Source organism: Lutjanus erythropterus, chromosome 7 (genome assembly GCF_056507025.1).
Source record: "Lutjanus erythropterus isolate fLutEry1 chromosome 7, fLutEry1.hap2, whole genome shotgun sequence".
Taxonomy (NCBI): domain Eukaryota; kingdom Metazoa; phylum Chordata; class Actinopteri; order Lutjaniformes; family Lutjanidae; genus Lutjanus; species Lutjanus erythropterus.
The window spans coordinates 9,765,828-9,779,904 of NC_139323.1; the positions used below are offsets into that span (position 1 = coordinate 9,765,828).

Consider the following 14,077-nt stretch of genomic DNA (forward strand, 5'->3'; position numbering starts at 1 on the left):
TTACATTTGGTGAAGAGCAAATTATGACTTGTTTAGGACTTGAAACTCAAAGCCTAAGACTTGTAAATTGTCTTGGGACTTGCGTACAAAAACAATGACTTGCTTCAAGCTCTGGTAATGTGTATGTGGGGTCCCTTTGGAAAGTGATTCAAGTCTGTAGTATGCGACGGACACACGGCAGCCCAGCAGTCCTGATCCAGGAGCGCTGGGCTAATCCTCTCCAGGTTTTACCGCCGCCTCTTTTTTTAAAAACCACCTCTACTTTGGAGCAGGGAAAAACACACCAGCATTAGGGGCAGCAGATGACCCGGCGCAGCAGCCAGGAGCACAACAGTCCTCTCTAACAGATGAAAGGATGGGGGGCATCAGCAGCAGCAGCAGCTGAATTCAAACTGGATCAGGGGCCGAGGGGAGAGAACCGCTTTCTGCTCACTCTTGGGTCACTTTTGTTGGATTTATTCCCCGGTGGTCCACACCAACATGCCATTTGCCAAACGAGTCGTGGAACCCCAGTTGCTGTGCAGGTATCAAGTCCCAAACGAGGAGGGTCTGCTTTTCGAGGACCTGGTCTCCATCAGTAATGTGGCTCTGTCTCGGAGCTTGCGGCAGCTGTCGGACCTGGCCCGACATGCCTGCTCCATATTCCAGGAGCTGGAAAACGACCTTACATCCACCAACCAGCGGGTCAGGGGGCTGCAGAGTAAGATTAACATACTCCAGCAGACCTGCTCCGAGCTGGACCCCAAACAGGAGGCAGTGCGTGAGTAACCTTAACTTTACTCTCACTTATTATAGGTGTTAAACAGGCTGGTATCTGTTACTTCACTCTCAGTTTTATATCGGTTTTATTCTGGAGGCGCACACGTCCCGCGCTACCCTCAGAGAAAGCACACGAGGAGGAGGAGGCATCCTTTCCGCTGTTCATCTTTGACTGCGGGCTAAATTTATACGAAAATATTAATGGCGTAGATAAAAATAATGTTGGCTAAGATGGAGGCTAAGTTTGTCATGTTAAGTCGTCGCAAAAATGAGACCAAACTCGCATAAAAACTGTCTGAAAGTGCGATAAAGTCGCAGTAAAAGTCATAGTTGTGCGCCACCGGCGAGTTTATAAAGTCGGACATCTATTTCTGGACAATTTCAAGTTAATTTTAGTGAGATATTTCCTGTGTCGTTTTGTGGACTTGAGTCTGTCGGTTCGTATTAGCAGGCTGCTGTTTTCATCTCTTCCCACGCTGAGGGGTGTGTGTGTGTGTGTGTGTGTGTGTGTGTGTGTGTGACAGGCTTCATGCTAGCAGTCACTGAGTTATTACATTAGTAAAAAACAGGCTGTAGACTAACAGACTGGTATGCTGGTTAAAGTTATGACTTCATGTATTTACAATTAAGTCAGAGATAACTTTGTTTATGACGCACATTGGCTGCGGTGAGAAGCAGTTTACCTGCGTGTCTGTTTCCCTCTACTTTCGTCAAAATGTTGATTTTTTTTTTTTTTTTAGCTTTAGTGTCAGTGTCCTGTGTTCATAGTTGACAAAGTATTATCAGTTATAATCTTCGAGGTCTGCTAGACTCTGACATGTATTGAGCTAAATTCTTGGTGCCACTGTGGTGTTTTAAAAGTTAAAGGTACAGTTCACACCAAAACCAAAATGACATATTTTTCTTCTTCCCTGTAGTACTGTTTATCCATCTAGATAATTTTGGTGTGAGTTGCCTAGTTTTAGAGATATCGGCTCTCTAGTATAATGGGACTAAATGGCAGAAGTCCTGTGCAGCATCTCTTTCCAAAGATCATGACCCAGTTACTCAGATAATTCTAATAGTTCTGGAAGATCCTTCTGCAGAAAGACTGTAGTTGCTACAAGAAACTGCTCACAAAAATCTGGATTGTTTTGAGAAAATGGATCATGATTTTTGGAAAGAGATACTTGTTTAGAGTTTTTCAAATGTATGTTATTTGTGCTCGGAGCAGCGGCCAATGCCTCCAAAAGTAGGCAACTTACACCAAAACAGTATAGATGAATAGCTAGCACAACAGACCAGAGGAAAAATATGTATTTTTGGTTTTGGTACGAACTGTCCCTTTAATGTCAGGGCTTGTCTCCCCACGTTCAAAAGTTCCACCAAAACAAGTTCCTGCTGTCACTATTCTGCATGAGCACCATTGCTGCATCCTGGGCTTGGCACTGCCCAAGACGACTGTGATTGGTTTATTGAAATACAAACAAGCAAGAGTGTTTTTTCCCCCACCTTTAGAAAAAGTGATAATGTGTGCAGCCAGCGCTATTTACCTTCTACTGAACTACACCTGCCAACTACATCACAGTGCTTGCTAGCTCGGTGGTGGTTATACTACAGCTCAGCCGGGGAATTGGCCACGTCATGTCACAAACAGAAGTCTCTCTTCCATGAGTAGATGCACTGGGTCATGATTTCTGGAAAGAGACATTGATGTTTGAGTTTTTTGGCCTAGTGACAATGTATTTGAGAGAACAGTTAATATCTCCAAAACTCTGCAACTCACAGCAAAATATTCTAGATATATAACACCACATATGAGAGGCAAAATATGTTATTTTGGGCTGAGCTGTCCCTTTAAATTAAACATGATGCCCTGCTGTCCTCATGGTTGTCCTGCTGTGTGTGTTGAACTTTGCCAGTAAGAATTCATTACCCTGATAACACAGCATGTGGCCATCGCCCGGCCCTTTAGTGTGCCCCCCGCCCCCCCTGCGTTAAGGGGGGGGGGGGGGTGATGTGATATTGGTATGTGTGTGTTTGTGTATAAACCTACTCTCTAGGAAGCACTTAAGAAACCTGTGCACCCCCGTCTCTACCCTCAGAATTGTTCAGCCCGGAACAGTTCCTTCAGCGTGGACATACCCCAGTGGATTTACCCTGCTTTAGTTTAGGTTCAGCAAGTCCTTGCATGTTCCCCAGACCTTGCTTCCTGTGGTCTGTGAATGGGTTAGTTTGCCTAAAGGTATTTCTCCGCTGTCTGCCACCAGACCCCTCTTAAACCCGATGTCTGCAGAGATTTTTTTTTTTTTCACCAGCGATTGTAACTCTTGGGTCAAAATTTGCTCATTGTTTTTGCTGGCATCTTAAACGTCATGCTAAGTGCAGTCACAATAAGCTGACCACTTGCAATAAAGCTCCCGAGTCATCTCGTTCATATAGATGCTGTAAACCAACTAGATCTGCTGCTTGGCCAGTTTGAGCCTAATCTAAAGAGGCTCCATCAGTTCATATTTGCAACAGCGCTCCTATCTGAGCTGGAATGTAACACACAGTATTAATGGATGCTTATAATTAACACAGGGTCTTGTTTCTTTTGAGTTTATCATGGTTTTTCTGTGACATTAGCTCTCCATATCTAACCAGAGTCCGTATAAATTAATTTGGGAAGCTACTTTAACAAAGCTAACTCTTAAAATCAGTTATTACAGCAGTGTTGGGATTAGAGTCATATTTTATGAATAAAGTGCTCGTAGCTCAGTTTGTGTTTAAAGTGCTGTAGAAAGTCGACACTAATCTGCAACATTAAAGCCAAATGATTTACTGTGATGATTCCTCCCACGTCTACAGCGCAGAGTAAATATATGGGAATGGAGTGATCTACATGTTGTTGTACAGGAGGTCTTGCCTGCTAGGTTACCAGATAACCCCCCCTCCCCATTTTTTTTTTTTGCCTGGAAAAGCCTAATTACTCTTAATTGTGCCTTTCATATTAATGGTGTCAGGGGCAGCCTTAAACAACAGAGCCCCCTCCTCATCTGAATGACAATTAGTGTAAATGGAGCAGTTGTGGCTCAGTAGGCGGGGGTGGGCTTTTATGATGTGGCTGCGACTTGTCCTCAGAAGAACACAGAAACAAACACTGACCCACTGGTAAGGTAACTCAGCTGCTGTCCCACGAAAGACCCTTTGCTCTTTGGAAAAAGCTTGATTGTTGGTCATCAGACACGCACCATTGTTGTGTATTATTGTAGCTGTTTTCCATTTCCCTCCGTGGTAATATTTGCATGCGGGCATATTTTTAAATGCTTGCTGGGATGCTGACACATTTAGGTCAAATGACTTGGTTTGCTGGAAGTGCAGTGTCTGTCTTTCACTTTTGCTTCGACTCATATCGAGCCTTTTACCGTCTATCAGCAACACCAGCTACAAGAGCCGTCCATATATGGACACTTAGGTGATGCTCCTACTGTCCATTAAGAGATACATTGCTATTTATAGTCACTTTTAGTGCCAACGTCATGACTACTAACTAGTTGTAGCTAAAGTAGGGAATTGGGGAATTAGGAAATTGTTTTGCTTCCACCCAAAAAATGTTTACCAATAGAAAAGTGGTCTAAACAGGAATCCAACTTAATAATACCAGAGGTCCTTTTTAACAAACAGCACAAACGTTTCTGTAAAGATGAAAAATGAGAAGAAGTTGTTTTTGTTTTGTAATCTATTTATCCAAATCCACGCAAAATACTCTTCCTTTTCCTCTCCTTCTTATCTTCTGTCTCACACACACTTAAACACACTCACACACTTCAACAACAACACACAATACACACCAGGAGCCTGGCATGCATCCCTCAGCCCTGTGTTTGGACAGCTCTCCTGTGACACCCCATCAATGTCTGCGTTTCAGAGCTCCTCAGCCAGACCGGGCTCTGTAGTGCAGTCCCGTGTCAGAGCACTCTGCTGGGTTTTAAGTTACACTCGGCTCAATGTGGAGGGGGAGCTGTAATACTTGTGGCGGCAAGTGGCCCTCTGGCTTTTCTGGTCTGAGAGCACATGGCTGGCAGTTCCCCACATTCCTCGTACAGACTGCAGCTGAGAGCGTCTTGCAATACCAAATAGAGGAAAGCACAGATCCACTGTGAGAAACAGAGGAAAACTTTAAACACTGTAGCACACAAGATAGCAATAATGCCATACATTTCTGATGCTGTGTCATGCTTTTTCTGCTCATTATGGACACAAGACCAGGATCTCGTTAAATCTATCATGTGCCAATGTTGCAAACTGTGTGCATAGTCTTACATGATAATCCGATGACTTTAAAGTAGTTGAAAGTGATAAGACATGTTATCGGTTGTAGTATTACAACATAAACTTTAAGTACAACTGTAATTCACTGACAAAATTCACTGAACAAAATGAAGCAAAGGCTGTATTTCACACCTGTACATTAGGATAATTGTGTGCAGAAAAATCTGAAGTGAACATAATGTACATGAGAAAAAGGGTTTTGCAAATGACCTCAAATGAAACAACAACCAGGATCTACATCTTATCTTTTAGATAAGCATGCTGCTTGTATATATTGCCACTAGTCGAGATTACTTTGACCAGGTGTGCAGAATTCACAGTCCCCTCATAAGTTTAGAGATTTTATTCTCCAAGTATTAATTATTTTACCAGCTGATTAAGTTTGTTTTAAGATTGTAGTAGTACATTTGTATCTGTGAAGTGCAGTCAGTTGAATTCAAAGACATCAGATTATACAACAGCTTGTTTGACACATACTACATGTGACATAACATTTATGATAAGACAGTGGCCTGCAGCAGTTACAATTTCTCACTTGCTTAAAGGTGCTTTGCTTTCCACTGTGCTACTTTTCTGCTTGCTTTAACAACAGCCCCTTCAGTAATATGGAGCGCCATGCATTTTTGCTCTGCAGTTACCATCCTTTCTGTCTCTGGATTTCACTCCGGAGCCGCTCCAGCACTGTGACGTTTGTGCAGCTCTGTGGAATGAAGGTTTCTGTGGACGGCAGTAGCAGCACATCATCTATGCTACTATGAACTCCACCAGAGCAGCTTAGACCAGGAAAACACATTAGCCTGCTGACAGTCCTACCCTTCTGCATTTCATTGACCCAGTCCAGCCATTACTGGGACTTTGATTTACTAAGTGAGGCCGCGACAACGAGTCAATGCACACTCCGTCCGAGGTCAATAGCAATCCATGTTGAGAGCACGATAGAGCTTCAGATAATGCAGGAATGAAAATATTTTATCAGTGAGTGAAATCAGATTTTATCAGTAGTGCTCTCTCTAGTGATTCTGTTTCTATTTACCAAATAAGTATAAATTGATCACTATAAGATCACTGTAAATAAAATACAGCTATTTCAAATGCTTTTCAAATTGCTGTGCAAATTACTGTACTGTTTATAATTTAAATATACCATAATACAGTATAGCAGTAGTGGTTTCAAACACACTACACTGCCATACAACCCTCAAGCTAATCTCTGCAACACCTGATTCTGTCTGAATGTGTTTCTACTGCACGGTAAAACAGGCTATGGGCAACAGTATCATCAGATAGGGAAGGCTGTGTTAAGTTGCATTAAGTTTCCTTTTAATGTTTTTATGTAAGTTTATGTCCGAGCCACGATAAATGTATTTTGGCCACCAAATTTAGGGGCATTGTGGCCTGTGAGGCCAGTGCAGGTTTAGATCATACTCCTCAGACCCAGCAGTTCCCACCACGAGCAAGCACTAAGGTGACGGTGGTGACTGAAAGCTTTCTTTTAACGTGCAGAAATCTTGAGTGGATCCAGACTGGCGTGATGGTGGGAAGCCGTCCGCAGTAGTTTTAAAAATTTTCTCCATGTGTTGTCATGCGTGGAAAGACCCAAAATGAACACTATAGCAGCCTACTTATTTACTATAAGCAAATTATTTAAACAGTATTTATGATTCTCCCGCTGTGTATGTAGTGGGAACAGATGTGGAAAGAAATGAATGCCGCCAGCCTCGATCTCTTTCCATAAAGTAAACACAGACTTTAAATCATTTGCACAAAGAAAAGAAGCACATCAATGAATCTTGGATCACTTTTTAGAAGATGGCCGAGAGCCTCTACATGTCTTTCTCTTTCATTATCAGAACGTCAGCATATTTCTACAGGTCCAGGCAACCTGCCGTTGATATGGTACCCCTACTAATTATAGAGCAGATTTCAAAGACTTGCTCATTTATTCCTGCACCTTCCCCCCTCTTCCCAGACAGACACTGAGAAGGCCTAGACAGCCATGATACTGGTCCCTGTTGTTTTCATTCAACTTTATTTCAATAATTCTGCTTCCTCTCTGCTTATATTCAGCGCTCTGACTTGGCATTTTTGGGACCAGAGTATGAAAAACTATGAACAAACTGATGGCTTTGTTCAGTATTCTACAGAGAAACTTGATAACCTGGTATAAACACTTCATTGTCAGCAAATTATTTTTATACCAGAGTCATTTGACATTGAAATGAGAAGTGCGGTCTTTGGACCAAGTTGAACTTAAGGTTTCACCAGGATCCATTAACAATGTGTGTATCAACGCAGCACCTCAGCCCCCAGTGGACCGCTCGGTCTGCCATTGAAGTGGTTTCTGCTGAACCGTTCTGTCAAGTCAAGCATTCCAAAAAGCCAATGACCAGGAAACCACAGCGCTCGCCTGCATTTCTGGGACCTTGCACCCCACACGTGCTCCCGAAATTGGTCTGGATGGCTGGTGCGATTAGGACAGATGTGTGTGTGTTGGGGGGTGGGCTCGAGTTAAGGGTTGAGGCTGTGTTTGTTTATGAAAGGAGACGTTTTGTTAAAATTAAAGTGAAGGTTTTTCATCACTTTGCTTGAGGGAAATGTGTGAGTGATTACACTTTACATTCCTGCGGTGGGACCCTCCACGAGAGCAAGTGCTTCTGAGCGTTGGCGTCTACACACTCACCTCAAATCCCTCTGCTGGTCTTCTGTATATTTTCAGGTATATAGACCAACATTAGTGTTAAGTGTGTTTAGGGCCTCTGCACTGGAATGTATGTGTGTGAAAGAGTCCTGTTTTTGTTCCTTCAGAGGAAGTTAAGCTCCAGTTTGTTGTTGGTGACTGGATTGTTTTTTCTGCGGCAGGATTTGGGGACCACGATAAGCTATCTCTTCGCCCCGAGGTGTGTGTGTGCATGTCTCATATACACTTATTAAATAACATTCCCCAGCAGTCATTACTCTTTATGGAGTTGTGAGTGTGAGGCTGAGGGGCCGGCACAACAATTCAAGCTTGTCCTTCAGAGGAGGTGGTGGGGGGCCAAAGCCACCTACCCCGTGACCTCAAAAGCCTGCTGACCTCGAAGCCCTCCCCTCTACATACCCCCTTAAAAAACACAAAAGAACAAACACAGCCGCCCCCATCTTGCTTATCACTCAGCCTCTAAAGACTTGACCAGCCAATTAGAGTGGATTTAATGTTTGACATGATACTGAATAGCCACAGGTCAGCGGAGCGGCAAAACACAGTCCAGGGCCGGGGATTATTAAACTGTCAAAGTCAACTCAATAACTTAACCAAAGTCTTCCTTCCAGGTTGTCACTCATGGCTAAAGAAGAACTGAGCCATGAGCAGCTGCTTGGATTCTTCTGGATATTTTTATCCTTTACTTCCTCCAATTGCCAAAAAAAGCTCCCTTGGCTTTAAATTATGCGTTGAGTTATTCTTTTACTTTTAAGCACTGAACAGCAACTACACAACTTTAGCTGCATTTCCACCGCCAGAACTTTCCCCAAGGACAAAGAACCTTTGGAGGAACTCTGCAGGGCCCAGGTCTAAATTAAGTGGGGATGTTATCTTACTCCCAAAAAAGTCCTGGTTCAGGTGGTAGCACTTTCCAAAATTTTGGGATTTTGGGGGTGGGGCTGCAGTGCTTAACATTTCAGATTGGCTGAGGACTCGCTGCATATTATTTCAGCTATCATCTTTAAAACTGTAGCAGACATGAACATCAACATGGAGCAAAGCATACAACAAATGGACTGACAACAAAGTCCATGTATGTAGACTGTGGTGAAAACACAGAGAACAATGGGCTGAAGGAACCTTTTAGTTCTTTGAAAAGTAGTCTCTAGGGCTGAAACCTCTGGGTCCTTTGGGTGCAAACACAGCTTTTGCGTCACAATCAGTTCAGGTTGTCAAACATGTTGATGATTCAATACTTTGTCAATACTACATTTAAAACAATACAGTATCCATCATACTGTTTTAAGCAGCCATTGTTATAAGTGCTCATTGCAGACCTCAGTTCAGTTCAGTCTTTATTTACTGGACTTGAAATGTGGATTGTAGCAAAAGCAGACAGTGTATAGGTTTTTTTTTCTTTACCAGCACTGTGTGCAGGTTGTGGATTTTACAAAAGAAGAAATTGTATCCTATTTTGTGTGCTCAGCCATCTGTCCCAACCCACATGTAGTTGTTTTATTACTGTAGCTGACATGACAAGATTTTTCCCAAAGATTAAATAAATTCACGTCTGACTTCAAGTTAAACTAACTTTACTATAGCATGCAGTTTACAACACCACCCACATTCTTTTCCGTGGCAACTTGGAGAAATATTGACAGCTCAGAGGGCTATAAAACTATTGTCAGCTGGTCTTTGTCCTGCCACCACTAGCCAGAAGCATTTGAGGCCACCTGCGTGGGTTTCCTCTCCCAACTCAGACTGTCTTTAAATGATACGATCTCCCGCCCTGCTTTTGTGCTCCTCCACAGTCCCTCCGCCTAGGCCACCACCACCACCACCCTCAACAAAGACGGACTTAAATATTACGCAATGGAATTATTTTTACAGAAATGTTAAGACAAATCTCAGGATCTTTTCAGGAAGAGAAGATAAAAAATCTAGTAAAATTCTCATGAACTTGCTCCACATAAAGAGCTGGCTCGTTATCTGGTGAGAGAGATTAGTAGGAAGTGAAAGATAAAAGATCTGAGAGACATAGAGTGAGTCACAGGTGTATAAAAAGAACTTTATATTAGGTAAATCCTCCTCTGCTCCTTGAAAGACACTTCTTTTGCCAGTAAGAAGTTATATATTGAAGTGAATATAATGTATAATGATGATTGAATGTATGAGCACTTTAAAAAGACATATATATATATAAAGCTCTGACATTAAGACAAACCTAAGATGTAAAAGACCTGGGTGGTGGGGAAAATGTGAGTTAAAATTAACTTGGTATTTTAACAGGAAGGAAACATATGTGAATTTGTAGTCTTTGCCATGCAGGTGTTTAGACTGGGATTTAACTGGAATGTGAACTCCCCTCACCTCGCCTCTGTGTGCGAGCCAGTGGATCAGCCAGGTTGAGTCTTTAAAGTTGAAAGAGCCTTTTCATCAATCATCCCACCATCACACCAGTGATGCAAAAAAAAGTACCTGTGGATATGAGGATATGTGGGCGTTTGTAAATGGTGGACTCATCGGATTAGGCTAATCAATCCAAACTAAGTTGGAGTAGTGTGGATGCTAGATGTAGACTGAGCAAAAGCTCAGCCTTTCAAAAATTAAATTATTAGTCTCAATGTTGCCTAAGATAATCTGGCTAATGGCTGAAGCTTTGTCTGTAATGGACAGACATGAGAGTGGTATAAATGTTCTCGTTTTACTCTTTGCAAAACAGCCAATACAAATATTTCCCCAGATGTCAAACAGTTATTTTAAAGATCTGAGGTCATCTCTCTTCCTGTCTAATATGACTTGACTTGAATGGTAATTACACTCAAAAAGAAACTCTACCTCTATTCAAACACATGGCGCTATTGATGAAGCTTCAGTCAGAAAGCATCTTCTGCCATTTTATGTTTCCTGTCCTGTTTGTTGCAAATGGCTGTCTGATCTAATAAGCCACAGTCCTGCCGTCTCAGGCCACGGCCCTTCTTCATGGTCTTATCTGCTTCCTGCTGTGTTTGGACTGTCCTGTGGGCCCTCACTTGTCACACTGATTTACACTTTAGTGCAAGTGGTGGAAGGCACCCTGTAGCAGGCTGGTGGAGTGTTTGTGAACGAGCGTCGCTGACCTGGATACGGACATTTTGGGTGCCCTGCTTCTCATCACTTCAACACCTTTCCACTCAGGAACAGCGTCAGTTTTGACACCGAATGTTTCTTTTTCTAACTCTTATCTTCCCAAGGCCTGGTCTGCATTAGTGAAATTGCCAAATGCCACCTAGTTAAGTCATTTATTAGCTTGGTCCACTCTTAAATTTTTTCATAGTGAAGATTTCATGTGCTAGATGTGCACCATTTTAATGCTCCACATAGCGCTAGTTGTAGCACTGAGAATGACCTGAGGCCTCCACACAGGCTTTCCTGGACAGGTCAGTGTGATAGGACGACTCTCGTCCACCCAGCTCATTGTGCTTTGAAGCACACGCAAGTTCGCCCTCCTGCACTGGCTTTTGTTCCTCCCTCCTTTATAGCCTCCTCCTCTGGGATATTTCCTCGCCATCCGGATTCATCTTTTATCCTTGCCAGTAATTTCTGTGCCTGCCCGTTCCCTCAGGCATTTTGTATACTTTGTTCTCCTCCTCTGACTGCTTTCTCTGAGCTTCTGGGTCTCTCTCTCGCTCTCACTCATCTCCGTATCCCAGTTTCTTATTTTGAGATTCAGCCAGACCCGCTCCCAGCAGCCCCACTGGGGAGACACCATCCTGCTATAGCAGCAAAAAAGTGCTTTGCCATAAAAATGGATGACCAGCTCTCCATTATGTCCTGCTTTGCAGTTCCCTGAATTAAATGTTTATTGACCACCAATCAACCTAAAACCAATGCCTCGTACTCTGGGTACTTTTGTATGGGTTAATATTTGATACAGTGTCTAAGCGTTGATGTATAAATCACTGCACAGTAAGTTCCAGTAAATGGCAGTGCTTCATTTGTAAATCAGAGACTGATCTCACTGCTCGCTGGGTTTGTTGAGCTTAACTGCAGTCAAATTAGTAATCAAATATCCCTCAGCTCAGTCTGAAAAAGAGTTCGCTTCATTTCCAAGTAAACCCTTTCAGGTTTTATAGTTGCTGTTGTTACTGATCTCATGACACATCCAACTTCCACAGAGTCTGCTGCACACAGCTCTTACCATTAGATATTAACTTAGGAGAAAACAGGAAATTCTAGCTTACCATCAATCCGTCCCACATGTTCACTGAAAATGGATTCTATGAAGAAAGATCCAGTTACCAATCTAAAGGTTGCACCCTCAGAGCTCACTGGGGAGTCGTGACTTGGAGGGAACTTCCAGTGACATCTGAGTACCAACAACATGTATTGAATGAGATGTTTCTTTGTTGCTTTTCCACAATGAATGCACAGGAATGGTTAAATCCTCCGACTCCACCTGTTTAGATTCTAACATACCGTGGCATTGTGTCTCTCCAAAACCGTCTGGAGCTGTCTTACTGTGAAACAAAGGTGTAATTCTACCTAAACAATCTACAGCCATGTTTACTGTACATTTGAGAAGCCACGAAATAGTACAGTTCATAGACAATCATTTGGAGGGTGTGTATTAGTGTGCACACTCAACAGCGTCAGTGGGTGATCAGTACGCCCATCCTCCCATAACACTGAAATTATTAGGAGAGAGAAAAAAAATGAAATACTATTTGGGACAAACCCAGTTTTATATCCTCCATCATAGCTGCTGTTGGGTTTTTGTGATGATTTGCCCAGTCCTTTCTTGGCAACCACTCTATGTCAGGCAGCAAGCCATCACGGAGCAACTTACTGCAGAGTTTCTGCTTCATTTTTAGTTATACAATGCTAAATAAATCAAATTAGCCTTTTCTTTGGTTTTCCACTCTTGCTAAAAGAGGCAGCAGTAATATCGAGAAAATAACTGGCATGCTTTAAAAAAATGCTGATTGCTTTGTGTGCTGCAAAGGACAAACTGATTGTACAGAAGGGACTGCACTTCAGAGCAGAGCGATAAACAGGATCTACAGTATGGGATGGGAAGAAAATTGCCTGGAAAGCCTCTCAGCTGCCTCAGTTATTTTGGTAAAGTTATGAATGCTGTGGGCGAAAGTAAAAGCCAGGAATCAACAGCAAATACCAAAGTCTAAATGCAGCCAAAAGGAACAAATGGGACTTCAAACAGGAGTCACTATTTGAATAATCCTTTGAAGCCACCGCACAAGGTGTATAACAGTGATGCCAAAGGTCATTACAGCTGGCACAGCTTTCAGCTTTGTTTTGATATGAAACACGGCCTTGTTGAAAGTGGAGACATTTGCTAATTTCGCTTTTGCAGTCTAGGTTTCCTATGTGCATTTGAGAGAGTCACTATTATGCACACACAACATTTTGGCAAGGACTTGTACAAGGTCAGACTAAAGTTGTCCAATCAGCAGGGCATTTGGCTGCTTTGAAGAAAATCATCCAAACTTTTATGACTTTTGATACACATGCCTCCATTGGACACAGAGATGGTGAGGCCCAGAGCTGTAAAAAAACAAAACAAAACTGAAGCCCTGTGCGACTTCATGTGACACTGTAGCATCCAAATTTGACGTTGTTGTCACTGTGTGAGGGCTTTGGGGGGAATATTTTGAAATTGTGGAAATGATCAATGATGAATGTCATGACCAGCGGGATCCCAGACGAACTCCCAGTTAGTCATAGCTGGCTCAGAAACCATGACAAAAAATGTGAGGCAACACAAGGAGTCTTCTACCACCAAAAACATCAAAACATTGTGAGATGTGACAGTCAGTAAATCAGTAGTGCTGGCATGTGTGCATGCATGATAATTTTTTTTAGGATGGAAAATGTGGAGCATAGAAGCAGAGTTTCCCCTCTCTCATCCTGTTAAAGTGTCAGTGCTCTTAAGGTACTGGGAACACTGGGCCCAGGTATTCCCAGTACCTGACAAGCTGACCACACCTACAAAGACACGAACAGTCAGCTCAGCAGCCAAAAGGGCCAGGATCGTCACACTGTGAATAACGTTCTCCACAATATACAGTTTGTCACTTGTTTGCATCACATTGTACAATATTGCCTAATATTTTGCTATCACAAAAACTTATCTTAACTAGCTAGTTAGAGTAGTAGTAGTAGCTAAGTCTGTCTCAGTCTCAGTCCACCGTAGTGAAGTTTCATATTGGTATTTGCGTGAAACTGTCAAACATTTTATCTAACTACTTTCTTATTGCTACTGATGACATGCGCATTGCCCATAAATATCGCTATTGTTTTATCGCCCAGGCCAGGCTTAGAGAAACAGCCCCTCAAAATGTCTAT

The 14,077-nt window shown here is 42.6% G+C and overlaps 1 protein-coding gene across 1 annotated transcript in view; it reads left to right on the forward strand.

Moving 5' to 3' along the window:
• Positions 1 to 290: 290 nt before the first annotated feature.
• The window catches only part of nhsa (Nance-Horan syndrome a (congenital cataracts and dental anomalies)), a 76,963-nt gene continuing 63,176 nt past the window's right edge, over positions 291 to 14,077 (forward strand). Inside the window, exon 1 of the mRNA XM_084722578.1 lies at positions 291 to 760. Within this exon, the coding sequence (XP_084578704.1) occupies positions 481 to 760 (280 nt within the window). The 5' untranslated portion in view covers positions 291 to 480. The remainder of the gene's footprint in view (positions 761 to 14,077) is intronic.